The sequence below is a fragment of the Triticum urartu genome, chromosome 3 (genome assembly GCF_003073215.2).
Source record: "Triticum urartu cultivar G1812 chromosome 3, Tu2.1, whole genome shotgun sequence".
Taxonomy (NCBI): Eukaryota; Viridiplantae; Streptophyta; class Magnoliopsida; order Poales; family Poaceae; genus Triticum; species Triticum urartu.
In genome coordinates, this window is record NC_053024.1 from 304,247,087 (window position 1) to 304,267,828 (window position 20,742).

Below are 20,742 nucleotides of genomic sequence, written 5' to 3' on the forward strand. Positions count from 1 at the left end.
GGGCAGGTCGCGTCAAATTTGAAATTCAAACGGGCGAGGTTAGAAATGACTATTCACACTGTTTTGACAGCTACCGGAAAACACAAAAACGTCTGACATTAAGTTACAGAGGGAGTAACACTCGACAAATTCCTTAACAAACATTTCTTCCGTAACAAAACTTTAAATCTATAGTACTGAATCGGTTTTGAGAATCTACATGCAGTGTAATTAAATCTACTCAGCTAGAAAATCATACTAGCCAGTTGAATGCTCAAGCTAAATACACCGTCCAAATGACGAACCATGTCCCAGATTCTTGCCACTTAAATATTCCTGAAGATCTTACTGCAATGTTGCCTTTCTTGATACACACAATACAACAACAGTTTCTATGTTGCCAAGGTACAAGTATAATTTCCTCATCTTCAAACACCAGTTACACTATATTCATACAAAAAGAATGTGGCAAGAATGACAAATCATGCCACCACCGGGAAAAAAAAAAGAATGAAACAACCCTTTGAAGAAAAGAGAAAAAATGAGCAAACTGCAGGGAAAACCTCAAAACCAAGCGCCTGCACGACTCCATTTGTTACTCATTCCCAGGTTCTCATTTTCCCAGGTTTTTAGACTCAGTTCTTCAAGCTCTTAAGTGAAATGTGATCACATGGGAGATCAGAATAAAACATACCTCCCGCTCACGGCTCCTTGCAATTCATGACAAGCCAAATGGTTTTAAAAAAAATCGGTTAAACTATCTTGATGGTTTCTTACGGCTAAGGATCTCCTCTTCTTTGAGGCGCTGTTGAAACCTTGCTAAGCGTGCCTGGAGACTGACCAAGCCGGACGCCTTCCGTGACAGGAGAAAATTCAGTTGTGCCACATAATTGTCAATAAGGCTACCTGGTTGGTCAACATCTGCTAATAGGTTCATCTCCTGCAACACAACGGCAAGTGGTGTTAAGCAATCATGTAGTGCTGAAATAACTGCAAAACTGTGACTAGTGTTAACTGTTAAGCAGTGGTCATCTGAAATCAGTAAAAAAAAATGTTTGAAGGTACATAATTTGTAACTTCAGTGGTTGCATTACAAGTTGGTGTTTGGTTAAATAAGACTAGATATATAGTAAGTAATGGTATGATAAGAGTGTAACAGCGTGTACCAAATGGAACAATTATAGTCGGACGGTTTCACAACTGTTGCATAACAAAGAGATGGGAAGTAAGCTGCAAATATTAGGTTTGCTTTTACAAGAACTCAGTTAAATTGACGAGGACATCCTTACCATTGTTACACCCACAACCCCTACCACACTACACATGTTAGGTTCTAGAGAAACAAGGACCAATCGCTAGAGCTCCCGCACACTAATTAAATTATCAGGTGAATAAGATGCTGCCTAAATTAGATATGTTTGTATTGCTTGTTATTCATGGACAAGAGTGATGAGCATTGGAGCATGATCAAGCATGGAGATGAAGGCGGGTGCGCAAGGAAGGAAATGGAGCTTCAGCAGAGATTCCAGGACTTTGAAGCCACCATAATGGCATGTTTACACCACAAGCAACGCAACGCTCAACAACAGGTAAGAAGACACATCATGCACGCAAGATCAGATAGCAAGAATATCAGAAAACACAAAGACATTTATGATGTAAATTGAGTAAATGTAGCTTACTTCCCGCACTATTTCCATAGTATTTTCAATTTCCTTTCTGTGAGCTGCTATCAATGCCTCCTCTTCCTAACAAAAATAAACGTTGGTATCAGCTCCACTTCCGTAAAATTAAACAATTTTGACTAAGAAGGTATTATTTTACCTCAAGTATTGCATTTATTTCCTCATCACACGAACTTTCCTTTGCAGATTGTCTCGATGAAACCTGTGATGCCGAAGTAGACAGTGGTCTTTGCTGCTGCTGTTTCAGTTGCTGTTTGTGAACAATCCGATTTACATCTGCCCCATTTTCCTTTTTCACGTAGTTGTTCTGCCTTTCAGATTTGTCCTCCCTATTAGCTTTTCTCCGAGGAGGTGAGCCTTTTGTAACTTTATCTTCTTCTTGTGAATTAACTGAATTCTGAAGTGACTGTGCTTTACTACTATAACCAGTCGGGTTAGATTTGAAATCAATTCTCCCCCTATCATTCAAACTAGATGTTGAACTAGTTTCTTCCCTTCCTCTATGAGGATAACTTGGAATCATACTAAATGAGTTCCTATCAGGATCCACTGAAGAACTCATATAGATTTCAACAACACTCCTTGAAGCATCAATATGTCTGTTCTCTTCAATCTGGTCCACAGTTTCTTCAGCTTCACCTGATAATGGATATGATGTATGGGTAGATTCCTTGCTGGAGGACACAAACTGCCCACTGAACTGCTCTTTTTTTGAGTTGCCACTTTTCGAGAGGCTCTTAACCCTGCTTGTTGAGCAGCTATATCGTTAAAACCTGATAACTCAATGTACATCCAAATTATCAAACACAACATGTAAATTTAATGTCATTTAAAGGGAATATCACCTGTCAGCATATCTTAAGGTATTTAGCGTGTGTTCACATGAACCTGAACCCGGTGAGATGCAAGAAATCATTACTGTTCGAGAGTTACCAACAAACGAATCACGAAGCACCTCGGTTAGCTTGCTTCCTCTGAAAGGAATATGTATCTGATCATTATCCAGTGCCCGAATGCATTCCTTGAGAGCCAAAAGGCTCTTGTTTATTTCTGCACCCTCAATTCTGGCACAAGTAGAAAGTTAGAAGGCAGAGGACTGTAATATGTTGGTATTTATGGAAACATTGCAAGTAAATGGAAAAAGATACAGCTGGAGCATGCCAGAAAGACAGAAGTCAGTATCTATCGGATGAAAATAAGTACCTTGTCTGCTTGTCATTATCTGTTGTATCAGCACCACGCTCGCTTCCAGCAAGGTCTATAAATGACAATTTTCCCACAAGCTTTGTATTTTTAGCTTCATTAGCCTCACGATCTCTCTGTCTTCTGGTCTCTGTCACTGGGATATGCTTCTTCACAGCTAATTGCAGAATGGCATGAGATCGTGATGACTCTTCGTTGGCCCCAGTTGATCCTGTGCTTCTCGAGGCATTTCCTCTCTCAATGTATTCTTTGACAATCCGGACATCAGAAACCTCAAATTCCTGTAAGCCGACAATGCAGACCTGTTTCTTTCCGTCTTCCCTAATGCAGAGTGGCCTAGAAAAACATAGAAAAAATGCAGCTCAAATTCAACCACAGAACCAAGTAAAAGGTAGAAGAAGAAGTCCCATTAAGCATACAAAAACAAGTCACAAAAGGCAAGTTACTGAAGTGTATGTCAAAAGCAAAGTTTCATTTCAATGCTGAATTTAAACAGCTATAGCTAATCACCGTACTTCCTCCAATCCAAAATGCAAGTCTTTTAGGACACGGCACAATTTTCAAGATGGTAATATCAAGTTTGACATGGCACAAGTTTCTGTGCAAACCTGTTCCCTGTACATTACAAACTTATATTTCATGGTAAATCTAGTAATATCAATATAAAAGATCAAACTTGAAAATATTTCACTGGTAAATTCCTAAAAAGACTTGCGTTTTGGATTGGAGGTAGCATTTAGTAAGAGTCATCACCTGCATTAAGTTCCCCCTAATAAAAAGTGGCAGTATTTCCTATGATCAGCAAAAACCTCGTTCCATTAAGCCCAAAACTACTTGCATGATCATTGTTAACCAGTGGCCAATAGGTAACCATCAGTTCATACATATATGTGTGTATGCCCATGCTTGTATGCAAGAACAGAAGTTTTTCCAGCACTCCTAAGATAGTCTTAGCAATGTGACAACAGGAACATGGGTGCACATATATACATGCACAGAAAAATGGGCAAATTAAATGCATTATAGCTGCATACTATCCACAGATAATATACATACAACTAATTTCAACATCACGTTGACAACACACAAAGGCAATAAGTTTACTATGCCAAATTAGATAGTATAAAAATGGAGTGCAGCGATCAACCTCCTTTCGCTCAAAAGGTCATAAAGCTTCCCGCCATATATCTCAAAGTAGCTAAGCCACAACTTGAAATTTTGACTCAGGTACACAGGTTGATGCAAAAGATGAACCATATCCTGTGCAGCCCTTAGAGGTAGGGGTTGCATTGTATATGTCTTACCACTACCTGCACATGGAGGATTAGCAATGCTGCAAAGCGAGACTGGAAAATCAAACTAGGAGTAGGTGTACAGGAATGATTCGTAATTCATGAGCCCAGTGCCATCTACAACATAGCATACAGATCAAAAAGATGAATGAAGGACAGCATCAAGCATATATAGCACCTTCAGATACCATAAAGATAGAAAGTTCAGGCTGTATTAATTTTAAGCACCTTTTTAATAATGCTTCTAAGATCAAGGATCACATATTGAACTATCAAGCTGCCATGTTACAATCAATTTTAAATACTAAACTTTCCGGCTTTTTTCCTTCCATGAAGTATGAAATCATGATAAGTGTCTATAGGCCATGTAGAGCCAAACACTTGAGAGTCGGGACATCCAGAGAATTTTAAGTGCAATATAAACAGAATTGTAGGAAGAATCTATGCGGCTAAGACTGGAACAGCTCGAATTTCTAATTACTCTAGGCGGCTAAGACAAAGAAAATACTTTGATTGGCTTCCTTTATTCATCGGGATCAAGTCCCTTCTTATAGGTGAACTAACTTGGCCATCAAGGCAAAACTAAACTGATTACAATCTGGACTCTTTCTCTCTTAATCTAACCTGCCTACAAGATTTTAACTAACTGAATTCTGACTGAAGAATTTGATCTAATAAGCCTAACTTGGACTTGTTACTCTTGAGGATTGAGCATCGTCTAGACGCTTAGGTGTCTGTTCAAGAGCATCCAGAGTGTGGACTGCCGAAGAACTAGTCTCTGGCGATTACCTCAAGTTGGGCGGGTTCTAAGTGAAATTAGCTCAAGTAGACTAAGACGAGGACTTTCGTGTTCTCAGAGTTGTGGCTCAGTCTCTCCATCCCAGACGTAGAGTTGTGCCAGCAACTTGAACTGGGGTAACACATCGCATTGTCTTATCCGAGCAAACAAACGGGCTCTATTTCTTCGCACTGTGTTACTTTCAGTAATTCCTACGTGTTTCGAAGAACTTCCCATGTTTCCTTTCTTTATGATTGCTGTGAACACTGTGCTGAGAACTATCTTATTCTGTTGCATGCTAAACGTTTAGCTTTGTTCTCTGTTTGTTCATTGTACTGAAGACTATATGTCTATTTGTCAGGCATGTTTACTTGTACTGCTAATTAGTAAGTCTTCTATCTAGCTTGGTAGTGACCCTTCCCCGGACCCTACGCAAGCGGGAGCTACATGCAGCGGGCTGCCCTTTTTTTTCTCTATCTAGCTTGGTATTGTCTTTGACTCAGTCATTTTACCTTATCACTGCTGTCGATGACCTCTTGTAGATGTTTCTGATACCAAAATTGGAAGAACTCAAATTCTAAGTACTCTAGGCTGCTAAGGTAAAAAAAGTGCTTTGAATTGGCTTCCTTTATTCATCAGGTTTAAGTCCCTTCTTATATAGGTAAACTAACTTGGCCAACAAGGCAAAACTAAACTGATTACAATCTGAACACTTTCTCTCTTTATCTAAACTGACTCTGCAAGCTTTTCACTAATTGGATTCTGACTCAACTCGAGGCTACAGAAACAGTCTCCCCTGCTACTCATGCCTCCTATGGTGGTTCCTTTGGTACATTGGTGTGGGTACTATGGCTATAGGTCTTGCCCCATGTAACAAATACCAAAACATAACAAATCATAAGCACACTGAGGACATGATTTACCAGAACGTCTACATAAATTACAACTTAAGTGTTTTAGCTTGGAACCAGCATTTTTTTTTCGAGAAAACGCAGAAGATTTGCGTTTCATTGTATTGAAAAGAGGGGGTTTGTAACAATCCTCCTAGGAGGCGAGTTGTAGGGCAAATACAAGGGCATTAGTGAACATCCCAGGTTTGGGGCAGGATGACGCGGAGGCCAAGGGCCCCAGCTCTGGCCCAAAGGGCAGCCTCAGCCTTGATCGTGGCAATCAGGGAGGTGACCAAAGGGCGGTCTCCCTCGAAAACGCAGCCATTGCAATGTTTCCAGATCATCCATGGCACGAGCAGAGTGGCGGAGGCGAGGCCTTTGTGCATCGGCTTGGGCGCATTCCGTTTAGCCAAGCGCCACCAGTCGTGAAGCGAGGCGTCGTTGTTGGGTGGCGGACACGGGAGGCGCAGCCACGAGAGGATCTCATGCCACACCTGACGAGCGAAGGGGCATCCCAGGAGAAGGTGGTGCAGTGTCTCTGGGGCCTGATCGCAGAGCGGACAGCAGGGTGGGTGAGGCAGGTTACGGTGCGCTAGGCGGTCGGCAGTCCAGCAGCGGTCGAGGCTCGCAAGCCAGTGGAAGAAGCGCACCCGTGGTGGCGCCCAGCACTTCCAGGTAAGCCTCCAGGCCTGGCAGTGGGCGGAACCGTGAAAGGTGGCGAGGTAGGCCGACTTGGCTGAGTATGCGCCATCCTCGGTCCACTTCCAGCGGAGGCGGTGCGGCGCGTCGTGGAGATTGGTTTGGGCAATCAGGCGCCAGAGGCAGAGGTATTCACCAATCTCCGGGATGCCAACCGTGCCCTGTATGTCGGTAGCCCATTGGTTTGCGTGGAGGCCGTCGGTGACGGTTCTGGACTTGCGGCGTCGTTTGGGGATGCAAGCGTAGAGGAGAGGCGCGATCTCGCTAACGGCGCGGCCATTGATCCAACGGTCCTCCCAAAAGAGGGCGCGCAGCCCGTTCCCGATCGTCATGGTGGTGGACGCGAAGAAGAAAGCCCGCTCCTCGTGCGAGAACTGCAGGTCGAGGCCGTGCCAAGCCCTCTCATCGACATCGCGGTTGAGCCAAAGCCAGCGGGTGCGCAGGGCGAGACCGGTGCGCTCGAGGTCGTGCACGCCAAGGCCACCGAGCTGGATAGGGCGACATACGCGCCGCCAGTTGACATGGCAGTTGCCACCATTGGCATCGGCGCGGCCAGCCCAAAGGAAACCTCGCTCGATCTTCTCGAGTAGCTTGAGGGTCTTTTTTGGCGGCGCAAGCACGAGGAGCTGGTGGATGGGGATAGCGCTCAGGACGGCCTTGACAAGGGCCAGCCGGCCAGCCTTGTTCATGAGCCAGGCTTTCCAGGAGGGAAGCCGCCCGGCCACCTTGTCGACGACGGGCTGCAGCTGGGCGGCGGTGGGGCGACGCAGCGTGAGAGGGATGCCCAAGTACGTGATCGGGAAGTCGACAATGGGGCACCCAGGCGCTCGGTGACAAGGGCAGCGTCATCCGTGCCGCCTCGGATGAGGGCCGCGGCACTCTTCTGATAGTTGATCTGGAGCCCCGATGCACGCCCAAAAAGGCGCAAGATCTCCTTTACCGCCGTGATGTCGCCTGGCGTGGGGTGGCAAAAGAGGATCACATCATCCGCGTACAGGGAGATGGCGGTATGGCGCGGCGGGGATGGAGTGGTTGCATGACTCGGAGCTCGATGGCGTGGTGGAAGAGCCTCCCCAACGTGTCAACAGCCAAGACGAAGAGCTGTGGGGACACGGGGTCGCATTGACGCAGCCCACACCTATGCCAGATCGGAGGTCCAGGGGGGCCGTTGAGGAGGACTTTAGTGCTGGCCGACGACAGAAGGAGGGCGATCCAGTCGAGGAAGCGATTGCCGAAGCCGTGGCATCGCAGAACATCGAACAGGAACGGCCAGGAGATGGAGTCGAAGGCGCGCGCCAGGTCAAGCTTCAGAAGCACGCGTGGGGCGCCAAGCTGGTGCAGAAGCCGCGCGGATTGACGCACCAGGGTGAAGTTGTCGTGAAGGCTTCGGCCAGGGATGAAGGCATTCTGGACTTTGCTGACGAGGCTATTGAGCTTGGGCGCGAGGCGGAGTGACAGCAGCTTGGCGAGGACCTTGGCGACAAGATGAATCAAACTTATGGGTCTGTAGTCCCCAAGGCCGCTTGCATCCGCCAGCGCTTGGGCAGGTGGCGCGGCCGGCCTCGGATCCACCGCAGCCGCAGCTTTTGCGAGCGCAGCCAGAACCCTTGCACGCTTTTGCTTTCCTCTTTTGGCTCTGCGACGAGGGGGGTGGGGCCCAGCCACTTTGGGCCATGCAGCCATGCATCTCGCAGACCCGTGTACGGACGGCGGCGCAAGCGAAGCGGTGGCGGCGCGGGATGCAGGCCAGCCGTGGGCAACCGCCAAGCCGTCGGCGCGCGAGCGACCATTCGGGCGCGTCCAGCCGGCCGAGTCGACAGCCATGCCATCCGCGCGTCCGTCAGGTGCGTTGGCCGTGCGGCGGCGCTTCCAGCCACGCCTTCGCTGGTGGCCACGCCCAGGGCCGTGGCTTGCATCATCGTTGGCATGGCCGTTGGCGCGGCCGCCGCCGTTGGCGATGCCGTCAGCTAGGCAGGGGAGGGGGCAGACCTGATGAGTTGGACCGAGATGGGGTACTCGAGGGTGAGGGTGACTGGAGGCAGGCCAGGGCGGGCGGCGGGGACTTGCTCCACGGTCTCTAGGATGGCCGCCCGGCGAATGGTGGCCGGGTCATGCACGCACCCATCAAGCCGGAACGTGGCAAGGTCAGCGCGGGAGCGCGTGTCCGGATGAAGCCGCTCAATCCAGCAGCCAGCCCCCAGGATGTGCTCGGCGGTGGACAGGTGCCATGCCTGTGCAGGGATGCCGCGGAGCTCAAGCTCTACAGAGTACGCGAAGCTGCCGGCAGTGGCGTGGGCAAGCTTGCACCATGGGCGAAGGAGCAGGGAGAAGTTGTCGGCGTTGATGATATGGTCGCCGGCCATGCAGTCCATGGTTCGACGCGAAGAGAAGATGATGAGGAAATCTTCCGGGGCATGGCGGTGGACGATGAAGTCGTCGGGTTGCAGGTCGAACAAGGCGTGCAGGGTTGTCTCCACCTCGGCCGGGGAGACGGAGGGCCTGGTGCCGGTAACGGTGGCCACCATGCCGCGCGACAGCACCTCTTCCGCCTCCTCCATCTCAATGGAGTGGGGGATGGTGACCCGTACCGGCGCGGCGGGGGGCGGCCGGGGCGTGGACGAAGGCGGGGTGCAGCGAGGCGGGGCGGCGGGTGCCGGGGCCTGGGCGGCCGGGGGCAGAGCGCGGCAGTCGCCAGGCAGCAGCGTCGTGCAGCCACTGGACTCGTGGCCGGAGATGAGACAGCGACGGCAACGCACAGGGTTGGTGCAGCCACGCACCTGGTGTCCCAGGTCAAGGCAGCGAAGCAGAGCCCGGCGACTTCTTCCGGCGAGGGGATGCGTCTGCGGCGCGGAGGGGTTGGGGCGGCTGGGTGCCGCGCGCCCTGGCGGCGGTTCCTGCGACGCGGCTGCTGGAATCCGTCGGCGTCCAGCACTGGTCCGCCAGTGGCGCGGTGAACCTCCGAGCGGGGGCCGAGGCGGGCAGAAGCAGGGACGCGAGCGGCCGGCGCGGGCGAGCCGCAGGGCACAAGGGCCGTCGGAGCAGGGGCTGGGCTCGGCGGCGCCGGCGCCGGCGCAGGGCTGCGCGGGGTCGGCGGGGTTCTCACGACGTCGCGGAAGGACCGTGAGCCGAAGGACTCACCCGCGTGCCCGTGCCAGCGATGGCGACCGTCGGGGCTGGAATCCTCGGAGCAGGCGCCGTCGGAGGACATGGCGGCCGGAGGCGCGGGAGGGCGACAGCAGGGGAGGAGGGCCGCCGGCGAGGGCTCTACGGCAGCAAGGTTGGTGGAGGGGCTAGGCTAGAGGCGCGGGAGGCGAGGGGAGGGGGTGGGAGCGGAGCGTAGCCATCATGCTAGGGATCAATTAAAATATCTGGAACCAGCATTATCTAACCTGTTTGGCCATATGCAAAGCATGTTGCTTTGGTCCTTTGGAAAATTATTGGTATAATGGGCTCCACAGTCTCCCGGTACACCTGCTCAAACAACCCATCAACTTATATGCTAAGAATAACATGTTGAAAAAGAGAAAAGGAGACAGCCATTGATGATGGTTAGGAAAGTAGTACCTCGTCATTAGTTACAGCCTCATCCAGGACAGCATCAAAGCAGAATTCATGTTTGTCCACATAAGCCGTCAAATCCACCTTCCAGTGGAGACTTCGTGTTAGCCCAAATCACATGATAAGCTAAAAAGGCTTGTGATTGACAGTTTTATTATTGATAAGTATGCATGACAGTTGAGTGTTGCATCTTATACGGACATGCTTCTTTTTGTCAGCAAAATGAGGACACACTGCCAAGAAAATAGCAATACATGGAATAGTTTATCTCCAGCAATTCTGTTATGTAATACTCCACTGCTCCAAAATATAAGGTGTATTTTTTTTTCTTTCAAAAAGTCAAACTTCTCTAACTTTGTTTAAGTACCTGTTCAACAGGCCTCCGCTCCGCAGCTCAGCTCCTGGAGCGGCTGGAGTAGCTGCAGAGTGGCACTGAACGCGTTGGCTCCATGCTCTCCCAGAGCGGAGCGGAGCGTAGGCCATTTTTTCGAGTGGAGGCCTGCCAAACAGGCTCTAAGTTTATACAGAAATCATTAGATATGCCGTGAAATACATTTTCATATTTATTTATGTAGCATTGTAGATGTTGATATATGTTGCTATAAACTTGGTCAAACATAGAAACATGTGACTTTTGAAGAAACTAATATACCTTATATTCTGGAACAGAGGGAGTATAATTAACCCCCATAGGTGAGAATGTAGTTTTTGCCAGTCATACAGTTGTACATAGCAACAATTTTACGTACATATAATGTTTTATAAACCCATAGAATATTCCAGACCCCACCTTGTGTGGGAGCTTTAAGCACTGGGTACGCCCTTTTATGTCTAAGATACTACTGACGGGGTGAAACCGTGAAAGGAAAGATAGTGCACCATTGCAGGATGTAGATAGACGCTGATAAGCACATAAAGGAATTCAAATGCCCAGAAGAAAGATTCTTTTGCATTAAATGATTTAAACTCTTCGTATAAATGTTGCATGAAAAAGATAGGTTGGATTATCTATAGGCTGTAAACGTACTTGTTGATGCACATCATAATTCATGGCCTAAATCATATTGGCGTTAAAATAATATATAGTGTTTATGTATTGCAATAAATGTCATACTGCAAACAAGACTACAATAGGCATGATGGAAAACATGGAAGGAGTAAATGGATTGTCTCTCTTACTACATTTGCCTCTACTGTCTCTCTTACTACATTTGCCTCTACTGCATCGCAAGACATCTACAAGTCCCATAGAAAGATGAAACACAAGAACCAAATAATTTTATCTATTGAACTATTGCAGACATAATGAAGAATACCAATGAATGGATGAAAGATGGTACCTTTAATTTAGGTTCATGAACAGTCAAGAATTGAGAATTATGTACATCTATTACGTCATCCTCCTTTCGAGATATTTCCTTTCTGTTCAGAGGCCTCTTCCTTACCTGACATTGTTACTAGTATTAACTGAATAATAGTTTCACTAACAATAAGAAACAAAGAAAAGACTGAATTGTGACTTCATTGCATAACTGTAGACATAGTAGAAGTACTTGGAAGTGATCAACGCACCACAACTTTAATCTTTGCTACATTACTTTCTTTAGTATTGCTATCTTTTTCGCTTGTGATTGTACCACCATAATTTTCTGATAGACCTTGCTGGCTTCCTGATATTATATCGTCCTCATCGTCATCAGTTTCCTTTGGCGCAAAGGGTGAAGCTTCAAATGGTTCTGATGCTACATTCTGACAACAAAGAGACCATAGCTGGATTAGACCACGAAGAAGTTATTTTGAAGAGCAGAAATCAAGATTTGGACATCACATGTGTTTGAATCCCTTTGTCACATGCAACATCACCCTAGTTTCTAAAAGGAGCAGGCATGCACAATGAGCAGATGCCGATAATAACATGTGGGCATAGAAAGTTATTTTGCTTATACTAACTAGAGTAATACCTCAGAAAGAAGCTCACTGTCATCCATTGCATGAAGATCCAAAAGGCCAGCTCCGTATTCACCTCTAAGTTCGGGTGAGTAGAATCCATTTATGGGGGGGCCACCACTGAAGCTCTGGGTTGTCGGTGTGTATGGCTCAGATATAGGTGCAGATGCTGATTCGCCATTAAAATTCAGGCTCCTTAATAGCATGTAAAGTTTCTGTTTTTCTTCGATCGATTGGGGCCCATACCCCTATCAAATAAATAACAACTGTTGTAAAACTGTATATAATCACTTGGCAACAGCATGCATGTATTGATAAAGCGCTTATCGTTGAACAAGTCAGAAGTCCTACAAGGCTTTAACAGATTAGCAATATTAGACAAAGTGCCCTAAGTGCGAAATATGAACCGAACCACAAATAACAAACAAGGCCTCAACATGAGGACCTCACGCATATACTGTACATGGGTCACCCAAGCACAGGAGTAAGGTCAGACCTTTGCACTAGATGCCATAATCAAAAGTTGATATAATCATATCGACAATGCCACATACATGCCTATGTAGTACAGTAGGTGTTCCTTGAAATTCAAGACGAGAAATTTGACAGTTCAAAAGGGCATTTGATGCAACAAAAAAAAACAGCAGACACAATATTTTTCTGATTTTCTCACTAAGTAATATTTAATTGTTTGCATCATAATAGATCAAATTGCTGAGGTTTCAGCTTAATATACTTGGCATTCAAAGCAAACTGATGTGAATACCATTTAATATGGCAAAAAATGCATCCTCTAATTTGCATCCAAGATACAACAGATTTATGTGTGCACCAGCTCAAGATTATAAAAAAATCACATCGCGAATCTATTTAAAACGAATAGAGTAATCTCCTAAAAGAGTGGGTGCTATTTTGTGTCCATTCAATCCATCCAGCTTACTTCTTCAAACTGAAGAGATATTCCACCATCCAGGTTAACAGTGTGCAGTTATAAACTAAACTTTCATGTAATGCAGGCAGTTAACAGTGTGCAGTTCTAAACTGAACTTCATGTAATGCAGGCAGTGGTTTCAAAACAGTATGCGGTAAGACACTACCTTCCAGCTAACTAGCAGAACTATCAACCTAACCATTAAGTCTGGCTGTGCCAACCTTCCTAACAGGACTAGAGACAGGCGTGCCAGCCATGTAATTTCACAAGGCGTGATAATCATGAGCATAGTTTTGACAGATTGATCCTTCAGGAACACAACCCCAACTTGCCAGGCTCAGAAACAGCAAATTTCCCACATATGACTCGAATATTTATACATCAGTCATGCAGCAATGTGGGCTTCAAAGCCAGCAATTCTTTTTTTTTCGCGAATACGCAAGCTGCGTATCTTTGCATTGATAGGAGAAGAGTTACAGCAAGGGATTACAACCACGCGCAAGTCATGTACACTAGAGGCATGATCGCGGGCGGTGGAGCAGACAGAACAAGGGGCTGCTCATCCCCCAAACACGCAAAAGGCTAACTCTCGGGTATGATGTTGCTAATCCCTGTGGCGCCGGCCTTGGCCCATAGGCGCGCCTCATCTTTGATGGCTGTGGTGAGACGGGAGAAGGATGGCCTATCGTGATCGAAGACACACCCATTGCGGTGTTTCCAAATCCACCAAGCAGTGAGGATGATGATGGAAGCGAGTCCTTTGCGAGTGGAGGTCGACGCTTGTTCTGTTGAGGTTGCCCACCAAGTCTGGAAGGGGGTGTTGCCATCAGGAAGGCTAGTAGGAGCTCTCACCCAGCCGAGAACCTCATGCCATATCTGCCTGGAGAAGGAGCAGCCCGCAAGGAGGTGCTGCATGGTCTCGGGCTCTTGGTCGCATATGGCACACATGTTGTCGTCGGAGAGGCCGTGTCAGGCTAGGCGTTCCGTCGTCCAGCAGCGCTCTTGCATCGCAAGCCACATGAAGAACTTGATGTGAAGAGGTGCCCATGGCTTCCACGTGAGTTTCCAGTGGCCTTCACCGCAGGATCCGTAGAAAAGGGCCTGATAGCAAGAGCTGGCAGAGTAGAGGCCAGAGGCTGTCCATCTCCAGTTAAGGGTGTCGGGGGTGGCCGAGAGCTCAACATGCCTGACTTGTCGCCAAAGGTCGACGTACTGAAGCAAGGCCGCGGGGCCCAGTGCTCCCCTGATGTCTTGTACCCAGGACCTGAGGTGCATGGCCTCGCTGACGGTGCGAGATTTTCGTTGGCGTCGAGGTACTAGCGAGTGCACGAGGGGGGCGATCTCAGCCACAGATCTCTCGGCTATCTAGTGGTCGCTCCAGAATTTGCAGCTGGCTCCGTTGCCTAGGTGCCAGGTGGTGGACGCCCTGAAGATGGCGGTGACGTCGGTGTCGTGCGGGATGTGAAGGTGGCTCCAAGATCTCGAGGGGTCCGTGCGTTGCAGCCAAAGCCATCTCGTACGCAGAGCGATTCCGGCGCGGTATAGATCGCGGATGCCCAGCCCACCGAGGGAGATGGGTCTGGAAACCTTCTGCCAGTTGACGAGGCATTTCCGCCGCTTGCGTCTTTGCTTCCGGCCCAAAGGAAGCTCCGGATGATCAGATTGACCCGCTTGAGGATCGATTTGTTGAATGCAATGGCGATGAGGAAGTGTGTTGGGATCGCACATAGGACGTGGCGGACCAAGGCAAGCCGATCACCCTTCGAAAGAAGAGAAGCGCGCCAAGTGGAAAGCTTCTTCTCGAGCTTGTGGACCATCGGAAGAAGGCTCGAGGTAGGTGGCTTGCGGATGGAGAGCGGTAGCCCAAGGTATTGTATAGGGAAGTGCTTGATCGGGCATTGCATCTCAGACTTGATTGTGTCAATGTGGTCATTGCTGCACTGGATTGGCGTTGCGGAGCATTTGTCGAAGTTGGTGCGGAGCCCCGAGGCCACCCAAACACCCGAAGAAGCTCACGCACGGTGGCAATATCATGGTTGTCGGGGTGGCAGAAAATGACGACGTCGTCCGCATAGAGTGAAATGCTCGAGGCCGCGTGGCGCGTCATGAGCCACTGGAGGAGGCCGATGTCGACCGCACGGAGGAGGAGCAAGTTCAGGACGTCGATGACAATGGTGAACAGCATGGGGGAGATAGGGTCGCCCTATCTGAGGCCGCAAGCATGGTCGATAGGTGGGCCAGGGTGGCCATTGATCATGACCCGTGTCGATGCGATGGAGAGAAGGATCGAGATCCAGTCTCGCCAACAGTGGCCGAAGCCGAGGTGTTGCAGGACCTGCAGCAGGAAAGGCCATGAAACGCAGTCGAAGGCCCGAGCAATGTCCAGCTTGAGAAGCATGCGAGGGGTCTTGAGGTTATGAAGAAGGCACGCAGTTTGCTGAACAAGGAGAAAGTTGTCGTGGATGCACAGTCCAGCGATGAACGCGCTTTCGTTCATGGAGATCATCGAGCTTAGCCTTGGAGCGAGACGCAAGGCGAGAACTTTGGCGAAAAGCTTGGAAATCAGGTGGATGAGACTGATGGGCCGATAGTCCGAGAAAGAGGCCGCATCGGGCCTCTTCGGTAGCAGTGTGAAGAGGGCCTCGTTGAGCTTTTGGAAGTTGCGCCCGTTCATGGTGTAGAACTTGCCAAAAGCGTCGCAAATATCCTGCTTGATGATGTCCCAACAGGCACGTAAGAACTCAGGGGTGAAGCCGTCAGGGCCTGGCGCCTTCCCAGACGGTAGGCATTTCACGGCTCGCCATATTTCGTCATCGGAGAATGGGGCCTCCAAATCCACGAGGTCAAAGGAATTGACCTGCAGGTTGGTCAGATCCAGGGTGAAGTCGCGCCGAGCGTCGGTGCCAAGGATGTTGGTGAAGTGATTGTAGGCTGCTTCAGCCATGCCCTCATGGTCCGAAACCACCTGGTCGCCCACGCGCACGAAGGCTATGTAGTTGCGCTGCTTGCGGTGCGAGGCATGCACCTTAAGCGCGGGCATGGAAGCGTTGTCGCTACAAAGCCAAGCCAAGCGCTGTCGCGCAATCGTTCGTTCGAGGGAGGCAAGTCCGAGGTAGGAAGCCTTGAGCCTGCGCCTTAGCCAGGTTTCGCCGGCGAACAGAGGTCGTAGGTCCTGGGTTGCGTCAAGACGCGCAATGATCTCACGTGCCACCATGAGCTGGAGGGACACGTTTCCAATGGTACGGGCGCTCCAGCGTTGGAGGTGCCTAGCGGTGCTCTTGAGGCGGGAGGCGAGGCGCCGGAAGGGGTCGGGTTCTGATGGCACAGCATTCCATCCCTCTTGGACAGCACCATGGAAACCCTCCATTTTCAGCCAGAAGCGTTCGAAGTGGAACCGCCTAACCCCGAGCGGGCGCACAGCGCAGTCAATGACCAAGGGGCGGTGATCGGATGCGGCAGAAGTGAGGCAGTGCAGCAGACAGCTTGGGTGCTCAATTTCCCAACCGGAGGTGCAAAGAACACGGTCATTGTGCACAAGGGTAGGAGAGTCGCGCTCGCTCGACCACGTGTAGCGGCGGCCATGGAGTAGCTCCTCATCAACGATGAACCGCCTGAACCTGCTCATGACACGATGGTTAAGGTTCGAGTTATTTTTATCCGCCACGGAGGTGATCATGTTGAAGTCTCCTCCGATGAGCCAAGGACCGATGCGGGAAGCGCGCACGTCCTGTAGATCGACGAGAAGGTCGAGCTTTGCTTGGTCGTCCTATGGGCCATACACACCGGTTAACCACCAGTGGTTGGTGCTGTTCGGGGGGGGGGGTGACCAACGCCGTAATGTGATGCTCGCCTATCAACGGGTTGGAAAGGGAGGTCTCCGATCGCCGCCAGGCAAGGAGAATGCCGCCGCGGGTGCCGGTTGCCGGCAGGAAGTAGTAGTCCTCGAACTGTGGGCCAAGAGTGTCGAGTACGATGGAGACCGAGATATGAGCCAATTTCGTCTCTTCGAGACAGACAATGGAAGGGGATGCAGTGGAGATCACACTGCGCACAGCCGAGCGTTTAGCACTGGAGTTTAAACCCTGCACGTTCCAAAAAACTATCTTGAGGTTACAATCCATGGGAAGGGTGGGGGGCGTTGCAGACAAGGCAGCGAGTGTCTACGCCTCGACCAGGCGCGGCTAAGCCCGCTCGGGGCAGGCATCAACGTTGGAGAAGCTCGGTACTTGCCATCCATATAAATCTGCAAAGGCTTCTATCATGTCCTAAGCGAGTGGTCGCTCGAAGATGCGGGCATATCTGCTCAGCATGTCGCTGGAGATGGGGGCGGCGTCACTCTCAATGAGTCCGAGGCGTCTGAGTAGCACTCGTTTAGCCTTCATTTCCGAGTCCAGCCCGCGGTCGGCCTTTGCAATCCTGAAGCTGCGCCTGGGAGTGAAATTTGGCAGAACCACGTTCCTGCGTCGGCGTGGAGGCGGGGTGGGGAGCACATGCTGGGGGTGGACGGAAATCACGTCCAAAAACGAAGCCAGAGGGGCTGCATGGTCCAATGTGCGCTGGTTGGGCTGCATGCCGACGTCGCAGTCCACAGCCAGGTGGGCGTCCTGAGCAGGGGCCAATGGGGCAGCCTGCATGTCCCCGGCAGGGCTGGACCCACCACCGCGGGCGCCGAGCGGGGACTGCATGGCCCGGTCGTGGATGTCGACATTCCGGATGTCAGCGCGCAGGTTGGTGGCCAGCAGAGCGGGGCCAGGTGCTTGGCAGCTAGCGCCGACAGCAGATTGCAGGAAGGGCGGGGGATTCGAGGCTTCGGGATCCGAGGCTGTCTGCTGCGATGTGAGGTCATCCGAAGCCGCTGGGGAGGGGCTGTCATCTGCCCGTTGGGCGGGGGAGCCCGAGCAATCCTGGTTGGTCTCCTCAGAAGGTGGGACCAAAGAAGTGTCGCGCGGGTCGGGGCACGCGTCGACAGGGCTGGGGCTGGGTTGTGGACGGGGGGAGGCCACGTCGTCGGAATTTGAAATGGACAGGTCTTCGCGTTTACCTTCAGCCCGAAGCAGCAGCGTGGGCTCCGCCTGACGGTCAGCGGCAGGAGGGATGACAGCAGCGTCAGGGCCCGCACTGTCGAAAGGGGAAGGGGCACCCAATCCCAGCAAGGCAGGGACCCGATTGACGTCAGCGACCGCATCAGGGTGGGGGCCAAGAATGCCTTTCCATGAACGGCAGGGGGCGGTGCATGGGCGCGGCGGCGGTGGCGCCGGCGACCACCGCGGCGCCGGGATGGTTGCTGCGAGCTAGGACCCGCAGGCGGGAAGTCGCGCACCGGCCACCGTGAAGGTAGGGGAGGGGAGTCCTGGTCTTGGCTCGCCGCATCACCGGACGAAGGTGGCAGGGACGGCGGTAGTCGGTGCACGCCGCAATGTGGATCCGGACGGGGAAGCGCGCAAGCCCTAACGCGAGGCGCTCCGCACGGTCAGGATCGGCGTCGAGGGCCACGGCATCGTCGTCCGGGATGAGGAGCTTGGCGGTGCGCGGGATGTCGTCAGGGTTCATCGTCCAGGCCGTGAGCCTGAAGGTCAACATGTCCGACATGCTCCTAGTGTCAAGCGCAAGATTCTCGACCTTGCAAAACGGGGAGAGGACGAACTCGGCGGAGGAGCGATGCCAGGCGTGGTCAGGGATCCCGTATAGCTCCAGGGAGAGGAGGAATAGGGCGCGCACCGGCTCCGAGCCCGTAGTCCTGCCCAAGGATGGAGAAGCAGACGAAACCGAGGGGTGCGGACGGGAGTGGCGGCGACGCGGCCATGAATGGTGAGGGAGCGGAAGCGGATGAGGAAATCTTTCGGGGCATGGCGGTGCACCGAGAAGTCACCATCGGCAAGCCCGAACTGGGCGCGCAGGGTGTCGGCGACCTCTTTTGGGGAGATGCCCGAGCGGCATCCAGCCACCGTTGTGACGAGCGCGCGCCCGAGAGCATGCTCGACGGCGATCATCTTCCCAGAGCAGGGAAGGTAGCAGATGGCCGCCGCCGGTCTGCGGGCGAGATGCCCGGAGAGAGGAGTGTTCCTGGAGGAGGAGCTCGCCGGCGAAACGGGCCTGGAGGGCACGGACGACGGGAGGGTCGAGCTTGAGCGAAGGGGCGCTGCCGGCCCGGAGGACGCGGGAGTAGGCAAGTCGGAGCTGGAGCGCGTGGTGGCCGCCTGGTCGAAGGAAGAAGCCAGCGGCATCGTGGCTGCCGGCCTGGAGGACGCGGGCATTGGCAGGCCAGAGGGGGAGCGCGTGGTCGCCGCCGACCCGAAGAACGCGGGGCGACCAGCGGGGGGTGAGGGCAGGGCATGGTCTGAGCCGGCGGCGTGCGACTGCAGACGGCGGCGCTGCGGAGGAGGGACGGAGCCGCCCGACGAGGACGAGGCGTAGGAGAGTTGGGCGGTGCAGTCTTTGGCCTTGTGGCCAAAGAACCGGCAGCGCGCGCAGCAAATGTCGCACCGGCACTCGGAGCGGGGGTGCGTGGTGCTGAAGCAGCGAGGGCACTCGTCGGGGCGCTGGCGCGGGAGCTCACCAGGGCCACAACGCGGGCGGCGGGGGGGCTGGCGCGGCCGCTTCCGGCCCCGCGCCATCTGCCAGTCGTCCCGCGGCGCCGACGCGTCCTCCGCAGGTCGGCAGATTTCGGACCGGATGGAAGGGCGGGCGGGCGACGGAGAGAGTGGCGGGCTGGGGGCCCGGGGGGAGGCGGGCGGCGCCTGGGCGGCCGTCCAGCAGAGCGCCTGCCGGTAGGAGGTCGGCGGAGAGCCAGCCGACGACAGGCTCGACTCCATCCGGCGGACCTCGCGCGAGCGACCAACGTCCGAGGGGGGGGAGGCCATGGCTAGCGGTGGCCCCGCCGGCGTGGGAGCGATGGAGCGATGGAGCGTGGGAGCCGCCGATTCAGAGCCACCAGACCAAAAAAAAGAGTCAAGCCAGCAATTCGTCGTTGTACAATACAACCGGCAACTCTCACTCAACTTGCATCGATCCCTGAATGTGGGCGACGAATAAACTCACTGGCTTCCGTCCATTTCTTCACCGACCCACAGAAATAGGAGTGACTTGAACGAAATACACGCGCGCTGGTATGGACACGCACAAGATCCGCGTGGCTAAGCTAGCGATCGTGCAATTGCAGGTGACAACCCGAACATATACAGCGTGGTATCAAAACGTGCGGAAGGACCACGCCTACTGGAAACGACGAATAGCTGGAGGCGATCAGAAGAGACGCACGAACCTGCATGAGAAGGTTCGGGAGGATACCGCCGCCGCGGAGGTCTCCGGCCATCCCCATCGCCAGCCCGGGCCCAGGAGCGGAGGAGGACACCGCGAGGTGCTGCAGCCCCGCGGACTGCAGCCACCGGGCCATCACCGCGTCCCCCGAGTCAGTCGCGGCGGACGACGCCGCGGCAGCTGTGGCGGCGGCCGCGCCACCGCCCCCGCCGACGCGCTGTGGCCGCTTCTGCGGAGCCAGCTTGGCGTCGCGCAAATCGCGGGGCGGCTACGAGAGAGCAGCGTGGGATCTGGAGCTTCTGCAACTGGAGCCCAGATCTGGGGGTGAGACGAGCAATGTGGGTGGGATTGGCGCGGGGTGGGGGGCAGGCAGGGTTTGGGACGAATCGGGATCGATGCTGATCGAATTTGTTGTGGGATACTGGGATTGCAGGGGAGGGGAGGGGATTTTGGGGGTGGATTGCAGGAGGAGTTTGAAGCTGGTTCTCAAATAGTTTTCGTCGAGAGAGACGTTCTGAGTTGT

The 20,742-nt window shown here is 52.3% G+C and overlaps 1 protein-coding gene across 1 annotated transcript; it reads right to left on the reverse strand.

Annotated features, from left to right (window-relative positions):
• Positions 1–263: 263 nt before the first annotated feature.
• On the reverse strand, positions 264–20,706 carry LOC125543877 (kinesin-like protein KIN-13A). Its single transcript, XM_048707370.1, has 12 exons — positions 20,224–20,706; positions 12,046–12,279; positions 11,657–11,833; positions 11,425–11,529; positions 10,091–10,168; positions 9,916–9,997; positions 4,015–4,177; positions 2,868–3,203; positions 2,510–2,728; positions 1,804–2,407; positions 1,662–1,727; positions 264–919 (listed from the first exon to the last, which is right to left on the reverse strand). Exons 1-12 carry the CDS (start codon positions 20,353–20,355, stop codon positions 737–739), a joined length of 2,379 nt encoding a protein of 792 aa, XP_048563327.1. The 5' UTR covers positions 20,356–20,706; the 3' UTR covers positions 264–736.
• Positions 20,707–20,742: the final 36 nt, after the last annotated feature.

Coding starts and splice junctions, on each gene's coding strand:
- LOC125543877 (XM_048707370.1), bottom strand. CDS start 20,355: ATGGCCCGGTGGCTGCAGTCCGCGGGGCTGCAGCACCTCGCGGTGTCC. Junction 4,178..9,915: donor CTTTGCATATGGCCAAACAG/GTTAGATAATGC, acceptor CTCCATGTGCAG/GTAGTGGTAAGACATATACA. Junction 2,729..2,867: donor GATAATGACAAGCAGACAAG/GTACTTATTTTC, acceptor TACTTGTGCCAG/AATTGAGGGTGCAGAAATAA.